At 51.3% G+C, this 17081-nt stretch overlaps 1 protein-coding gene across 1 annotated transcript in view; it reads right to left on the reverse strand.

Moving 5' to 3' along the window:
• Nucleotides 1-408: 408 nt before the first annotated feature.
• Nucleotides 409-17081, reverse strand: part of ZNF185 (zinc finger protein 185 with LIM domain) — a gene marked incomplete at its 5' end in the record, with an annotated part of 28524 nt that continues 11851 nt past the window's right edge. Inside the window, 18 exons of the mRNA XM_084269366.1 lie at nucleotides 409-510; nucleotides 1546-1644; nucleotides 2162-2264; nucleotides 2416-2496; nucleotides 4010-4078; nucleotides 5574-5675; nucleotides 8235-8330; nucleotides 8599-8721; nucleotides 10037-10195; nucleotides 11037-11138; nucleotides 11339-11419; nucleotides 11583-11693; nucleotides 12112-12210; nucleotides 12687-12785; nucleotides 13282-13365; nucleotides 14188-14274; nucleotides 14671-14715; nucleotides 16227-16310. Of these exons, the coding sequence (XP_084125492.1) occupies nucleotides 1546-1644; nucleotides 2162-2264; nucleotides 2416-2496; nucleotides 4010-4078; nucleotides 5574-5675; nucleotides 8235-8330; nucleotides 8599-8721; nucleotides 10037-10195; nucleotides 11037-11138; nucleotides 11339-11419; nucleotides 11583-11693; nucleotides 12112-12210; nucleotides 12687-12785; nucleotides 13282-13365; nucleotides 14188-14274; nucleotides 14671-14715; nucleotides 16227-16310 (1624 nt within the window). The 3' untranslated portion in view covers nucleotides 409-510. The remainder of the gene's footprint in view (nucleotides 511-1545; nucleotides 1645-2161; nucleotides 2265-2415; nucleotides 2497-4009; nucleotides 4079-5573; nucleotides 5676-8234; nucleotides 8331-8598; nucleotides 8722-10036; nucleotides 10196-11036; nucleotides 11139-11338; nucleotides 11420-11582; nucleotides 11694-12111; nucleotides 12211-12686; nucleotides 12786-13281; nucleotides 13366-14187; nucleotides 14275-14670; nucleotides 14716-16226; nucleotides 16311-17081) is intronic.

The following is a 17081-nucleotide window of genomic DNA, read 5'->3' on the forward strand; positions in this document are numbered from 1 at the left end:
ATTAAAACCCTCCCAAGATTTTGAATCCAGTGTTTAACACTTCTCAGATCTGCTCTCTGTGTGCTGGCTCACACACACTGAGCTGCAGCCTGACTGCAGAAATGAAAGGGGAAAAAAGAAAAGTAGAAGGAAAAAAAATGGGGAAAGGTTTTTTGCAGTTAGCTGACACCCAAGGAGCTCTGCCTGACTTGCAGCACGGGGAGCGCTCCGGCATCTTAACAAAGTTAAAGGCAGAGGGGCTCAGCACCTTTGGAAAAATCATCCCACTTATCTTCGTAGAGGACACTGCCTTATCTTGTTAACATGGGCACTTGTCTTGTACGCAGCTGACAGCATAAACTAGCGGGTGTTAAACTCATTCATTGTGATGAGGCAGTGAGAGGGAAAATAACTCGAGGAAAGAGTGGAGCAGGAATTCTGCTATCTTAGCCAGTCAGGAGCTGCCAGAAATGTTCCCGTGAGTGCTGCTGAGGACTTCCCACCGGCTGCCTCCTCCGGCTTCACACAAGCCTGCAAGCAAATAAAAGAGAAGGTGAAGGCAGGAGCTGGGTACCGCCCAAACCCTGCGGTACAGAGGTCAGCCGAGCAGATGAAGGTGCAGCAGTGGGATGAAAGGCTGCCCGGTCACATTGCATTAGGAGGCAGAGAAAACGGCTGTGGATGCAGCGAGGCAGGCGCCCCTTGTCCTCCTCCTCTCCATCGCCAGGGTGGGAAGGAGGCAGGCACCCCTTGTCCTCCTCCTCTCCATCACCAGGGTGGGAAGGAGGCAGGCACCCCTTGTCCTCCTCCTCTCCATCACCAGGGTGGGAAGGAGGCAGGCACCCCTTGTCCTCCTCCTCTCCATCACCAGGGTGGGAAGGAGGCAGGCACCCCTTGTCCTCCTCCTCTCCATCGCCAGGGTGGGAAGGAGGCAGGCACCCCTTGTCCTCCTCCTCTCCATCGCCAGGGTGGGAAGGAGGTCCTGTTCTATCATTGCAGTACGGTAGCAGGGGTTCTGGTGGCCCTGTAGTGACTCCTGCCCCATCCAATGAAAACGTGTCCAACCCGCTTCCTGGCGGGGCTGCTGACAGAGTGCACAGCTCCAGCTTTCCTCGTGGTTTTCACCTCAAAGGGATCTTTATGTAAAGCTGCAACCACCCCTGCCGCTGCCACACTGCCTCCTCGCTGGATGTTATGGCTGCAAACAGCCCTCAGCCCCCCGCAGCAGGTCAGCTGGGGACACAAGGAGGAACTCTTTCATTTCCTTCAGGGAGGACTCCTGACCTGTGAGGGATGTTCCTCTCCTCACTCAAGCCAGCTCTCTGCTTGTCTGCCCCACATGAAGCTAACTCAGCCTGTTTGTCACATTAGGGTCAAACCCTTGGGACCAGATCTAGCCTGTTCCTAGTTAATGCTGCAAGAAGGGTCACTGCTTCCCACTAAAACATCACAGGAAAATGCCTGCATGGGTCACTCAGTAAATGCGAGTTAAATGCTCTTCCTTCAGTTAGCTCCATGAGCGCTCTCATCCAGCTGTTTACGCTGACTCTGTAAAGGGGCACTCACCTAGAAGAGTTTCTCGTAGCACTTGTCACAGTGGACAATGTCCCGGTGGATGAATATTTTATCCAGGAGATCTCCCATTGCTTTGTGGCAAATTCCACACTGCCAAAGGGAAAACAGGGGGGTTGGACAGTAACAAAAGCACCAGGCAGTAATGCCAGCGTGGAGTGGGCAGAGAAACAAGTGGTACACACATGGTTTTGGGTGGGTGTGAGGATGCCAAAGCAGTGACCTTTAAGGCTAAGCTTTTCTACAACCAACAAATACCACTGCAGGTTTCCTCATCCCACACTCACTGTCTCCACACACTTGTAAACTGTGCAAAGGCTGAGAGAGTCAGCAAGAGCCTGCCTCAAGGCCAGAGATGCAGGGAAGGGGAGTGTTGCTGGTCTATGTGATAAAGAACTTCCCTAGTTCTGATACATATTTATTTGAGGAGCTGGAAAGCTTTTGGGGTCACAACCAACCCCTCTGACTACAGGACATGTTTTGGCACACACTACATGCATTGCTCTGAAAGCCCAAGGACAGAATTTGCACTGGGATTCCTCCTCCCACCGTGCCATTTCCCAGTTGCACACAGGAGGCAGGCAGAAGTTTAAGGTGTTGGGTTTTTTACCCTGAAACAGTATTCGTGGCAGCAGATGTTAAGATGCTCTATTATGATCTTGGGGCAGTCTCGGATCTCACGGCCGCAGTAACTGCAGAGAGGTTCTCTGGACCTGTGAAGGAACAGAGAGTGAATTCCTCTGTAACACAAACTGCCTTCTTATTTCACCCAACACTCCCCAGTATTCTCAAAAAGCAAAACTTCCAAGTAATTTCTGCTTAACAGTTTGCTGAAACTCCCAAGGCAGCCCCGAACTGTCCCACCTCTGCAGGGGAGCACTGGACAGGTAGCCGTGGTGGCCGTAGGTTGCTCTCTCCATATCAGTCAAATCCACGAGGCTGCCACTGGAGACAGGAGGAAATATCAGCACTTGACAGTGACAGATGGGAAAAGCATCTCAGCTGGGATCGTTAATCATTAACCTGAGTCCCAAGTACACCCTCCCACTGCCTGTTCCCTGGAGAGAAGGTTGGTCCTTCCTAACCAGCTCAGAAAGGCCTTTCCCCAAGAGAGGGGCTGCGCTGCCTGCTGCTGACAGCCCCGCTCTGTCAGGATTTCCCCCTCTGCTGTATCACACTGAGGATTCTCCTTAGGGGTGGCAGTGTCCTGCTCCCTGCCCCACACCACAGTCACGGTGCCTCAGGTCAGACCCAGCTCAGGAGGTGGCCGAGAAGTCCCAACAACCTTGCCGGAGAAATGGGAAAGATACTGCTCCCTCTCTCCCCCTTGTTATCTCCCTCCTCCAGTGTGTTCCCACCCCCTTGCTCCTTGCCAGCCATCAGACCCCTCCGTGTGCCAGACTGGCTCATTAAAAAGGCAGAGAAGGCAAGACTGGGTGGGCTGGGAGCAGGAATAAAAAGAGGGGTGCAGGAGAGGAGATGGGTGGGGAGCAAGGGCTCCCCCATCAGCAAGAGCTCACAGCACTGGTAGAACTTCTGTGGCCTTGCTGGGGTCCTGATTTTTATGTATGGACCCTGTAAATATTTCCAGTGATTACTAAATTCCCAAATCCTGAGCTGTTACTCAGGAAAAGGGACAGAACATGTCCTTAGTCTCACCCAGCTGAGTCCTGCTTTCTGTTTGCCTGGTTTTTAGACACTGCAGCAATACTCTTTCCTTTGGTTGCTGACATCCACTTTGCCAACCGATAGGAATGGTGGGAGATTGATGGAGTCTGTAATCAGCTACCACAGTAATGCCAACACAGCGCACAGGGAGGATAAATGCCAGCAGGGAGGCATCAAACTGGGTGTTAACTGGCTGCCACGTCAATATAAGCACTGTGTTCATCGGGCCAGATTCTGCTCTCGGTCACATCGGTGTTGATCTGGGGTAGTTTTATTTAGCAGAATGCAAAAGACTGAAGGTTTCAGCTTGAAAAATCTTTTAACCTTTTCTAAGTCAGAACTAACTTGGAGTGAGACCCCCTCAGCCTCCACACTTTTCTCTCCAGTTGCTTATGTCCGCAAATGCTCCACAAAGCCTGATGCAGCCTAAAAACCTGCAGCGTGGCACTTCCACCCTGTCACCCACGTTAGGAGCCAACCTGCTTAGAGGGGGAGTTGACCCCTCTGCTGTGGCCTGTGAGACGGAGATCCTCCTGCCACAATGGGACCAGGCAGCACAGTGGGTTGCAGGGATACCCATCCAGGTCCCCAAAGCGCTACTGCTGCCTTGGCAAAACTCTGCCCACCCAATGTAATAATCCCTCCAGGACTAATTAGCTGGGGCACTGTGGCATGCTGACTGCAGCGCTGTTCCAGCTCGGGAGGTTGTATGTTAGCTGGCAAAGCCGAATGCTGTTGCTTTGCACATGTTGTGTGCAGACACACGACTGTCGCTGAACACCCCTCGTACCTGCCATAGCGCGGGGAGGCTGATCGCTCGCTGCTGTTCACATACTCCTTCACAAAGAGGACCCCTTTTCTAGGAAGGGATGGAAACAGAATGAGAAGCATTTGCATTAGAAAAGACCGGAGCTAATGAAAGGCGGTGCAAGGGACCACATGTGTGCACTTGGGCATGTAGCGCGTGCACAAACAGGCACAGAGCGAGCTGCTGTTGTTCTTGAGTAAATGCAGAATGCCAAGCACTGTCGCTAAAGAACACCTAAAAAACTCCTCTAATTAACCCACCAAAACAAATCAAGTTAATTAAAAAGAATGGGGTGGATAATATAAACTCTTTCATCCAGTTATCCCCTGTTTTGCAAGGATAAGTCTTTTCCAAATCGTGTCAGGATTACGCAGACAATAAGTATTTAGAGAGCTGGTGGTTCTGCCTGTTACCGTTAAAACCCGACAGCACAGCAGCACGTACAGTGCCTGCTCCCTCACTGGAGCATCCCCAGTGCTTTCAGCCATTGTAAATGGCTACTGGTTTGTTTGGGGGATGTTTTTCCGCTTACAGAGCTGACCCCTCCTGCATATTCCTCCCTCTTTAAAATTCTGCTTTCAAACTGACATGCCCCCATCTGCCTGTGTGTGTACAGCTCTGTCACAGACCCAGGGCAGACAGGGAGACACTGTGCCCACCGGCTCTCTTCCCAAAGCCATGAAATGAACTAATCAGGCTCTTTCTCCACGGTGCATTTTCGTTGCTGCCTATAAGCTATGATTAATCCTCTCTTGTGTGAGCAAACTAAGCCGTGTCACAGCTAAGGGGAGAAAAGCAAAGCTTTTCCCTTTTTTTTTTTTAACCTAGCACAGACACTTCCCATGTTGAGTGTTGCAGATGAGAGTCTCCTACTGACAGGTGTTGTGATAAGCAGGCTGGAACAAGGCCAGGAGGACCCAAATATTGCCCATCAAAGTCTGTGCTGACCTCTCTCCGCTTTGAAACCCCTCTCCGAAATGTGTGAGTCAAAGGTTTTCACCTTTGAGGTGGAGCCTGTGGAAAGCACAAACCCCAGAACACTGCTCTGACCTCAACAGCTGCACTGGGACGACATGCTCTCCTCTGTAATACACGCAGAGCAGGGTCCTGTGCCAGCCCCACTGAAATCCAATACACTTGCTGTAGGTGTGCTGCTCACTTGCCTGTGGCTGACAACAAGGGAAGGAGTGTCCCAGGAGCCTCACCCCTGTGATGAGTGTGAATGGGACAAGGAGCTCCAGCTACAATGCATCAGGAAGGGTTCAGGATTTTGCCATAAGAAAGAGAAAAGACACAAGTCCTACCATGAGCTACCTCCTGGTCCCTAAAAAAGGGCACTGGGAGAAAAACACCCAGCCCATCTCTCCCTCTTGAGTGGCTCTGGCTGTGATGGCAGTGTCTGTGCTCTTAACCAGCAGTGGCTGAGAAACGTCCCATGGCCCCCCAGACCGATGCCAAGCAGCAAAGCCCGGCTTGTTATCACCAAAGGGGGTGGCTGCATGCAAACCCTGCAGCAAGAGGATCAGGACCACCCGTGGCTCCTTACCCGGCAGAGCTGGGATCAGGCTGGTAGCCGGGGGCCGCGGGGCTGCTGTGCGGTGAGGTGCCAATCGGACTGCAGATCCTCTCGCTCGAACCTGAGAGGAGCCTGGCGAGAGAGAGGGAGAAGTCTGTGGCCACCGCACACACCATCCAAGCTGGCAGCCAGGCAAAGACCTACCCCCACTGCTGAGAGGGCACAGTGGTGAGGCCCTTAACCACAGAGACAAATTCATCTTTCTCACAGACCAAAAAGGCTCCTTTCTCCTTTCACATCTGCCACATGACAGGACTGCTTCCCCAAAGAAGAGATTTGGTAAAGTCTCATTTACAGGGCCATGGGAGGAAAGATCAAACAAGATCTTCAGACCATACAAGTGAATCATGTAGCCTGAACAGGATTAGTTATGGGAGAAATGGCACATGATGTGTTGCAGGAGAGGAGGGGATGAAGACATGTTAGCTAAAGTCCAGTGTAACTATCCCCAACTTAACAATTTCAAAAGCTGCAGAAGGGAGAAGGTGGCATAACTACAGCTACTAAAATGATTCCAGAGAACAGCTCTGCCTGCCCCCTCAGCTGTGGGACCTGTTAGCTTGCATTGTTATTAATGCAGTTACTAATGATTTAAAAGGTGGATGCATTCAAGGGGCTCCAGCAGGCAGTTCTGCAGTTCTTTCCTGGTTTCTACCACTACTTGCCTTGCAGGGATGGAGCAGATCCTCCCCAGAGCTGGTCCTAGGCTATCCAAGGATCCCGTATCTGCTGTTCACACCCACACCACACTGCCCTTTACAGATCCCACGCTCTGTATATAAATTTTGCTCAGTTGTTAGTAAAGTTGTCTTTGGTCCACCACAATCGGAGTGCATGCCTTTCAATACACCACAAATGGCCCCACTGTGGGGCACTGACACGACTCACTGTCGATCCGGTGGCATAGCTCAGCTGAACTCAGGGACAAACTCTGCGAGGAGGCGTTACCGGCGCACTCAGTTACCTTTCTCAGGAGGAAGGTAAAGCAGCTGAGAACTATGGGGATCAGTCTAATCAACAAGATTTTGCAGGAACATGGGAAGGAGATGGATAGTAGAGAGTTACAATGATTTTTTCTTCGGCATTTTTAAAAGTGATCGTTCCACAAACAGCCATATTTATAAAAAGGCAGCTGGTTTGTTACCCTCCTGGTGGGGCATTTTCCAGACCTTAAAGGTGCATGTGTGTTCTCGGGTGGGTGAGGGGCAAAAGAAGCCCCCCACCATGATGCCCCCCTTGCACGGACTGTACCATAAGACCTCCTAATAATACTGATGCTGATCTGGATGATCCATTTGATCCAGGTGGATAGACCTCGAAAAGGAGCCTGACTTGTATGCACCAGACTTGCACAATAAATGGGCAGCTGTAAGAAAGGGAGGGAAGCAGGTGGGGGATGTGGACATTTTGGGTGCCTTCCCAGTAACACATGCTCCTGAACGAGAACCACAATGGGAGGGTCTTTCTTACAACCATATAAAAAACCTCAGGTGTACGGTAACTGATCATGGACTCGGTGCTCCTTGTACCACCCATTTGGTACAGTCTCTTTGTGATAGTTCTGGTTTTACCCCATGTGGTTTTAAGACCATGTTTTGGTTATTATGACTTATCTGCAGTATACTATGTGGGAATCAAAACTGAGTCAGCTTGCTAGATCTCAGGCTGCAGAAAATCAGGCACTGGGTCAGCGTCACCCTCTGCGAGCTGTTGATGTAAATTTGTTGCTGGGAGAAGGTGAACTGCAGCTCCAGCCAGAATCCCTCCTGAAAGCTTGCAGCAGGTCAGGCAGCTTGCGCTCTGAGCCCTTAAAAGCGCTCCTGGAGCCAGAGGGCAACGCCAGCCTTTTGTTCGTTTAAAGCAGGAACCAGGGGAGCCATTTATGGATTTTTGGACAGACTTAATGATGCTTTACAGAAACAAGTGGTGAATGAGGCTGATTGGGAGTGTATACTGAAACAACTCGCAATTGAAAATGCCACTTCAGAGTCTCAAAAGGTTTTGCGGCCCTTGAAAAGCCCCCGTGCTGATGCGATCACGGCCTGTATGGATCCAGGCTGCAGGCAGCACGGGCTGTCTTTGCGCGCCGAGGCGCTTGCGGCAGTGCCAGTCACATGGCAGCGGTGTTATTCCTGTGCTCAGCGTGGGTATTCCCGAAACAAGTGCCCCAGGACCGATGTAGATGGAGGCGGAGCGCCGGGCGTGCGCCCGCGGTGCCTCACAGGGCGGCACTGCGCAAAGTGGGGTCGCTCCAGGCCTGGCAGGAATGGCGGCCGTTGCCTTAGGCGGGAAAGCCCGGGCAGTGCACGGGGCAGGGGAAGGTAGCCAAGGAAAGGTAGCCAAGAACCAGCTGTCAAGGAAAGGTAGCCAAGAACCAGCCCTTCATTCTCTTGTCACTCTATTGTAGCACCCCACACAGTGAAAAATCTCCAGAGATGGATGTTTTGCGGACCCTGTGCTGGGCAGCTTTTGGTAGGAATGGTTTAAGAGTAGTTCTGTGCCTCCAGATCGCATATCTGCTCCCTGGAAACCATACTTCTTTTCTTTCAGCTCTTGGTTTTGCTTCCTGGCTTCTCTCCCACAGCAGTTCCATGGAGGTTTCCCTCACAACCACCAAGACTACCCATTTACCTGGTGCTGTTATAGTTTAAGCTGTCCATGTAGAACGGCACCCTGTGGCTTCTCTGGGAAATGGACATGGTGGTATCTCTGGGAAGGGAGCCGTGGCTACGAAAGGAAGTGACACAGTCTCAAGCGCTGAACTTGAGCACGTGAGGGATTCTCACAAGCACTAAGAATCCTGGCTACATGTCACCTCCCTGCTGAGCACCAAAATCACCCCCACACCACAGCCATCCATGCAAACAGCACCTCACTGCCCGTGCTTAGACCCAGAGAATTGGTGCAGGTGGGTCAGGACACTCCAGATACTGAATAAAAGTAGCAGTGAGGCATCCTCTGGGTTAACAAGCCTGGATTCCCTCTGACTTCTTACCGTCCGGCAGTGGGATTAAATTCACAGTGCCCACTGGCACTAGTGCCGTCATATCTGTCATATCTGCTGTTCCTTGGACTGCTTCTCCCATCATAAACTCTCCCTTCGTAGTCGGGGGTAGATCTGTCAAGGAAGCAGAGAGTCCTGATCATACTGTACGAGAAGTCACTGCTGCCCCCATGTCAGCCAGACAGTGTTTCGTCTGGGCAGTTGCTGTCATGGGACATTCCCCCCTTGCCCTGCCCATGTCACCCACGCTGGTTCTGCAGCTGCAGCACCTGTACAGAGCTCTGAGGCTAGCAAAGCAGGCTCCAAATCCCCTGCCTGAGAGTGAAACCAAAGCAGTTCATAAACGGATCTATCTTCAACATTATTTCCTTTCCCAGTGCTCACCAAACCCAGCACTGCACCATCCGCACGTGGGGGCTCCTGACAGCCGGCCCATCCGGGCCTCAGGCCCCCACATTTTCACGCCTCTAAGACAGAGCTCGTTATCCAAGCGGCTTTAACCCATGGGCAGAGCTCAGGCTCTTTTGGTAGAGAAAACCAGCTTAGAGCTCATGGTCATTCTTTCCTTGCAAGTGCCTGGGGCACAGATTATGTTTATGTTGTATATCAGCGCTTTGATCCTGATTAAAGCTTCAGGCAACTGTATTACTTAATGTTAAACAATGCTGAAAAACACTGCAAATCAATGCTGCGTTACAGAGAGAGAGAGGGGCGGGCTTAGCTCATCCTGAGGGGAGAAAAGCCCTGCTCTGGGCAGGACGGGCATTTGGTCTGCAACAGAAACCCAGGGGCAGGAATGAAACTGCACTCCAGTTTCCTGCACTGGAGACACACGTCGACACTGCAAGGTGCCAGGGGGTGATGGCAATAAAGGGCTGTCCCATTTGTTCTGGTCCTACTCTGCCAACAACTCCAAAAGCACACGGGCGTTTTGCCACACCGACTTCCCCAGCACTGCTAAAAGAGGCCAATGGGGGTGCATTCAGATCACATGGCTGGAGATATATAGATTAAATAGTCATTGTAAGTGTACAACTTGTCTCTTATGCCATTGGAAGTTCATGGGGAATAAAAACCAGCCTGCTCCTAAATCATCAGCACCACAGTGCTGGAGGAGAAGCAGCTGCTACTACACATCTGTCAGGTTTCCACACACCGTGTAGGTGGTCTGAACACAACCAGCAGAGAATCCTCCAGTGTTACAGAGCAGTTATCAGCTCAGGTCTCCTGAATCCCTTCTTCAGCCCTGCAAGTCCAAACCCAATCTTGTTCCATGTGTGGTGAGACCCTGTGACACTGTCACTCCTTCTAGGAACAAAATCCTGTTCTCACTTGTTGACAGTGATCGTACAACTTAAACCAAAGTTTCCATCAGCTGTTTCCTTGCTGGCAGCTTTCCCTGTCTCTGCATGCCACCCCAAACCTTTACCTTCTGGTGCTGAACACCTGGCTGTCTGCATAGGATGGTATCCTGTGACTGGGTGCTGACAGGCTGGTGTTGTAAGGCTGGCAGTCCGTGTACAGCGGCATGGGATGCTGGGTCTCGTACGCACTGAGAACACTCTCTTTGGAGCTGAAGTGAGACCTGCTAAAGAATTAGAGCCAGTTTGACCACAAAGCAAATGACTGTGTGTGCTGTGACCAGCTCACACAAGTGTTTGGGGTCTGCCAAAACCTGGGACACCACACTGCTGAGAGGTTCAGAAGGCCAGGGGGAGTGGCAGAGGTCTGTCCTGCTTCCCCTCACCTACATGAGCTGAATTCCCAGCAAATGCTGCAAGATTCAGCAGTCGTCCAAGTTAATCTGATAACTGAAATATGAACAAGCATATGTGGGTGGCATCCTAAACCTAGTATTACACTGGTCAGTGTCATTTAATTAGCATACCCTGGACAAATTTACATAGATCCAGGACTTCAGCCAGGGTTGTATCAAAAAGCAGTAATAGCAAAGGACAAGGATTTGGGAGTGATGGGAGAAGCAAAGTGTAGGGCTACAAAGATGATTAAGGGCCTGGAGCATCTCCCCTACGAGGAAAGGCTGACTGAGCTGGGGCTGTTCAGCCTTGAGAAGCCTGAGATGGATCTGATCAGTGTTTATCAATATCTGAAGTGTGGGACACAGGGGCAAATGGGCAGCCTCTTCTCAGTGGTCTGTAAGGACAGGACAAGGGGCAATGGCCTCAAGTTGGAGCACAGGAAGTTCAACACCAGTATGCGGAAGAACTTCTTCCCGGGGAGGGAGCCCTGGGACAGGCTGCCCAGGGGGGTGTGGAGTCTCCTTCTCTGGAGATACTCCAGCCCCATCTGGATGCCGACCTGTGTGACCTGTCCTAGGGACCCTGCTTTGGCAGGGGGTTCGACCCGATGAGCTCTGGAGGTCCCTTCCAACCCCTACGATCTGTGATTCTGTGATAGTCCCACTGTACCTGGCTGCTGCTGGGTGAGGCTCATCATGTCTCCAGTCTCCTGGGCTCTCACGGTGACTATCGGTGGTGGGACAGGTCAGTTCTTCATAAGCTGGAGTGACCCTTGTCAGGGAGGAAACAGCCTGTTAGCAGCTTTACCACTTGTGCCTACACCTGTCTGTCGTGGCGGGTGACCACGGTACTGCCATGGCTGTGTCTGTTTCTGAACCGGGTAGCCGAGGGAGGAGCACTCCCAGTGCCACGGAGCAACGTGAGGTGAGGGAGATGGTGGTAAGGACACGCAGGGTCCCCTGGCTCCTTACCTCTCCTGGCAGGGGTCTGACGCGCTTGCACACTGCGTCTCTGGAGCGGTGATGCTGCTTCCTCTAGGTAGGGAGCCGGACCTGCTGAGACAGATAGCCACTGAGGCTGCAGGAGGGTCAGCACACACAGAATCACAGCTGGATGTAGGTGCAACCCCTGGTGAACCTCCTGCCTCAAGAAACCCACAATACCCTTGCAAGGGAGAATGCCAGATAATCCAAAGGTAATTACCCGGTTCCTTACCGTGTCACACCAGGTTCATGTTCAGTATGCTCCTGCGACCTGGGGGGCTCTGGGTGGACATCGTCAGGAGGTTCTTGTCCCCTCTCAGCATGATTGGTTGAGTCCGAAAACCTAAAATAAAGCTCTGTGCTTAGGGGAGTGGAGAAAAGACATGCTGGGGTAGACAGACACCCCTTCCCTAGACAGGAGTCATCAGGCTGTCAGGACACCCTGTTTGGCCAGTGAGAATCAGGCGTATGAATCCCATGCTAGCTTGCAGGATTGCAGCTGAAGGCCCTTCATCTGAGACTATCACAGAAGGAAAGTGCTAGGCACAGGAGAAAGCACTCTTGTCAGAATTCCTTGGACTGACAGATGCTTCTGACACCTCAGGACACTGCCTGGGATTGCCTGTGCCACTGGAAAGTCCTCATCCCTGGGTGCAAAGCGGAGGAGCTGTTCTGTGGTCTCAGTGACACTGGGAACAGAGCAAGACACAAAGAATTCTGAAGTGAAGAGAATCCATGGGTGAGTCCTACCAACAACGTACCCTCCTTGGATCAGCTCTGGTTTGCAGCCATCCAAGGCCCGCGTGCTCTCATGCCCACTTTCTCGAGTGGTGTTCCCCTCTCTGAAGTCTTGGAAAGACCTGGAAAAGGAAAAGAATTCCCACTCGTGTCTGTCAGGCACAAACACCTGGAAGTTCAGTTCAGTGCACCCTGAGAACAGTCACAGGGCTCTGGGGGTCAGGATATTCCCAGGGTAACCTGCAGCCAGCACCATGAAGCCCTAACTTTGGCAGGGCACTGCTTAATGGCTTGGAACTCAACTGATGGACCAAACAGCAGCATTTTCACACCCTGAAGGTAGCTCTTTAATAAAAATACCCATTCAAAGTATATTTTCTCTAGACAGATGTGTTGCTTCCTGGCACAAAAGCAGCCCTGCAGGGGGGTGGATCATTTACTGTGCCTGTATCAGGACCCACATCACAGCTGATCCAGCGTCCGATAGCACCAGAGGCTGAATCTGAAATGTTCCTCCCTCTCCAGTGTTCTGAAGGGTGGGGGTTTTTAGTAGAAATAGTGTATTAGCAAACATGGGGTTAGAACCCCAGGTCCTCACGTCGCTTCGTTCCAGTAAGGCTTGCTGTACGCTGGGACCTCGGGACTCGGGGAGCCGCTCTCTCGGGTGCTGCTTCTCTCCTTGTAGCCCAGGACAGATCTGACAGGTAAAGAAAGGCCCATTACACCTCTAACGACTGGCACATGAGTCATTGCACTGCTCAACACCAGCTACTCACTGGGCAAGGCTTGTGCCAATCTCCACCATTCACTGTCCCACACCAGGGACCATACTTAGACAACAGCAGTGTTCCAGTGGATTCCAGGTGCCTTTCAGCTCCCTTGCTGCCGCCCCGGCATCACCATGGCATTTCACTGGGTTATCAGCGAACGAGAAGGTGGGGACTGACTGAGCCCCACCAAGCACAGCAGCAACAAGAGGGGGAGAAAAGCTGGAGTGTTTGACTCATACCAGAGAAGATGGAAGAGGGCTACAACATGAACCTCTTGGTTTATTTTGCATTAGACCTCAGCACGCTTGCCCTTATCCTTGGGACAAAAGCTGTGAAGAGCAGCCTCTTTCTGTGCCTGCCCATTCAGATTTCCCTTAATCCTCAGTGTTTCCCATACCCCCACTAGATTTATCCCACTCTTACCCTTTAAAGGAATATTCTGTGTCCTCTAGGTGCACAGGGGCTGTCTCAGGAGGAGGAGAAGGGATGTCAGACTGCAAGCTGGGCCTGTCAAACAAAGGAAGTGATCTACAGCTGGATAGTTTGCCAAAGGCTTCAAGGGGGACTTGCAGGAAATATCAACACTGCACTTGATATGAGACCAGAAAACAGAGAGTAATTTTCTCAGAGAACTGATTTTCCTTCAGAAGAGGAGTTTTCACCATCTCTAATCAAGAAGAATAAAGGTTGTTGGTGGAACTAATGCAGTTACTTGGCCTCAATTCACACGTCTTGGCTGAATACAAGACTTTTCTGGATCTGCAAAGCACGGATCACTTTGGGGAGGGTGTTCCTACATAGCTAGCAGCAGCTCTAGGTCCTGGCATTTACACCACCCTACTGGGAGCCTTGTGATCCTCCTGACCTTGGCTGGGAGGTTTGAAGACATCATTTGCTCACCTCAAGTCCTTTGGTAAGCCAATATATGGAATCAAGTCCCAAAATAATGGACTAAAGTAAGTGAGGAAAACAGCTTCAGGGACATGAGTGTGTCTGATGTCAACAGCAGCAGTTCTTTCCTGACTCTGCACCTATCACACTGCCAGGGGAGCGAGCACACCCTAAGATCCACGTGGAGCAGAGACACTTGAGAGCAGTGCTAAAAGCAGTGACAAAGCTGCTTTGTCTGCTCCCAGGCTGCTTCTGCAGGAAGAAGTTGATGTGTAACAGGGAATGGAAGGAACGCTGACCCCACTGTTGAGTCACCTAGGATTTTTTTGGCTCCCCTTTCAGTTTGGTTTCTGCTTCCAAGGCTACTCTGGATGAGTTACTACTTCTGCCCCCCACCTCTGCCCTCCATGAGCTGCACTGGGAGTACCAGGCCCTGACCTTGCAGGTTTGGATGTGGCATCATCCAGGCGGTGGGAGGTGTCACACTCAGGGTGCAGCTTGTCTGTGGCATCTGCAGGTCTGTCCCTGCAACCAGAGTTGGACTCAGTAAGAGGGGTGACAGAAGGAAGCTTAGCAAGTCAGAGAACAAAGCAAGAGGCAAAAATCATCAAATATGAGCATTTCCCATCACAAACATAACATCTTTTCCTCCTTCCTGCCTGGCTCAGTAATTTTCCTGCAGCAACCTCAAGGGCAGAGCCACAAATCCAACCAACTCACACAAGTGCAAGGAAAGGAGCTGACAGATCTCAGGCTCCACATGGAGCTGGTGGATCAGGTCCACCCATCCCCTTCTGCTGCTCCCAGAAGACCTTTGTGAGGGGAGTACTAGGTCAGGAAGAAAACCAACAAACCCTCCTTGCTGCTCCAAAAATTGAGAAGAAAAAGGGAATTTTACATTGTTCATGGGTTTACACTTACTTTGGTGGGTGAAATCCATTGCTGGTCTCTGTGTGCTCGGGATAACTGAAAAGGAGAGACACCAACTTTAGGAAGCAGCTGTGGGTTGGGTAACACTGTACAGTTACTGTCCTGGGCGTTTAACTTAAGAGAGACAGACAGGAGGAAAACCCCTAAACCTTCCCAGAGATGTGCCTTGGTGTTTCTGCAAGTGAAATGACAAGAAACTTCAGGGAAATTCAGCGTGTGAGGTACAAAGTAACTCTCAACACCTGACAGATGCCAGTGGTATGGAGTCATCTGGAAATTCAAGCCAGGACTCCTCCAAAAAACAGTGGGATGCCCTTACAGCCCAGAGCTGCATCCCGGGCACCTCCATCTGCACACACAGCCCTGGCATCCCTGGCTCGTCTCAGGGGGGCTGACAAAACTGGGAACAACTTCAAGTGTCTTGCTCCAAAACTGTTCTGCTCTAAATCTTTCTGTTTTCTTGTTTCCAGGCTGCAAACAGCCCACGAGTGAACAGGGAAATGCCTTTCCACCCTTGCTTCCACTTCCTCCTGCACTTACTGCCTGTGGTTCTGGGATCTCTAACTACTTCCCACAAAGCCTTGGAGCCAGGACACAACTTTTCCTCACCAGCAAAGATTTTAGTTTGCCATAGTTTCCAGTATGGGCAATTTCCTTTGGGGTTTGGGGCTTTTTGAGGGGGTCGTCTGTTGCTAAAGTAAACAGGCAGGTGGAGGATGGAAACCTAGAGAGACATTGAGTGGTAACCTCTCTATACTGTAAAATAATAATACATAACAAACATTACATTCCAGAATTGGTTTAACTTTTAGGAATAAATTTGGAAAATGCAGGAATGACCCACAAAAGTGATTATTTAGAGGCCTGGAGCACCTTCCCTACGAAGAGAGACTGGGCTTGTTCAGCCTGGAGAAGAGAAGGCTGTGGGGGGACCTCATTGCAGCCTCCCAGTACCTGAAGGGAGCAGAGGAACAGGAGGGGAATCAGCTTGTTAAAAGGGTAGACACTGGCAGGACAAGGGGGAATGGATTAAAGCTAAAGGAGAGAAGGTTTAAATTGGATATTAGGGGGAAGTTTTTTAGAGAGAGAGTGGTGAGGTGCTGGAACAGGCTGCCCAGAGAGGGGGTGGGTGCCCTGTCCCTGGGGGTGTTCAGGGCCAGGTTGGATGGAGCCCTGGGCAACCTTGTATAGCTCCAGGCTGGAGGTTGGTGGTCCTGCCTGTGGCAGGGGGGTTGGAACTTTATGATCCTTGGGGTCCCTTCCAACCCAGACCAGTCAGTGATTCTATGATTCTATTTTTTGTGTCATAGGAACTAAAGAAGAAAACTGGATCAAACCAGAGAACAGTATTATTGAAGGGGATCGTGTTTTCTCTTTCCCCCCCCTTCTTCATTAAAATGTTAGAGAAACTGCTGCAGTTCTGCAAAGCACAGGCAGAACTGTGGTTCCCATCAGTAGATACCCATTCAGAGCTTCCAGCCAGCCCCAGAGCAGCAGGTTACTATTTGCACGATTCACAAGTCAAAGTGATCTCACACGAGCTCTACCTTCCGTTCGTGGGAACCAGGGGGGCTCTGGTGGCCAGTTCATCCCTTGGGAACGGCTCAGACTTTTCCTTTGGAGGTTTGTCACTAGGAAAAAAGGAAAATGCCAGTGAGCTACAACCTGACAGCATTTACATTGTGTCAGCCCGGAACAGTCTACTAACACTTCGTTGGAGGAGTGCAAACCGGGGCTAACTCAATGTGTCACTGGGACATAGAGGAAGGGCCTGATGGCAGTTTGTGAGTTACTTGGGAGACACACTGCTCCCTGCAGTGGGGTACTACTAACCCCTTTGCTCAGGACCGTGTATGCACCCTACACCAGTGTTCTCTCTCTGCTCACGGGCCAGAAACACCTTCCTACAGGCCCACCGGCCAGACCCGACACCCACCTTGCTCTCCGCCAGCCCTGCCAAGCTGCACGTCTGTCTCCTCCCTGCCCTGCCAATTACTCTCTCTGCAGTTTTAGGTGGCTTAAGTAATGAGGCATCCTCTAATTTCCCTGGGACACTCCATCCCAATTAGGAGCAGCTATGTGACCCGAATGACCCCAGGCACAATGAGCGCCTTGTACTCGGGCTGCCCCTGCGGTGACATACAAGGATCCGTTCACGGGCCTCAGCTGAACGACCATGACAGCAGTCCAGCCTCTACCTTTCCACTCTAGACTTCTCTCCAGCCTGAGACACTGGTCTGGGGACATTTCTAGCTTTATCTTCATTGATGGAGGTGGAGAGCGAGTTGTAATCCACTGGCTATGCTACAGAAGCTCATTTGGTGCATCCAAGCCTTCAACAGCTGCTGAAGCACAACAGAGTGAAGGATGAGGCCACGTGTGCAACTCTGCCTATGTCAGTC

This window comes from Gallinula chloropus (genome assembly GCF_964237585.1).
Source record: "Gallinula chloropus genome assembly, chromosome: 11".
NCBI classification, from domain to species: domain Eukaryota; kingdom Metazoa; phylum Chordata; class Aves; order Gruiformes; family Rallidae; genus Gallinula; species Gallinula chloropus.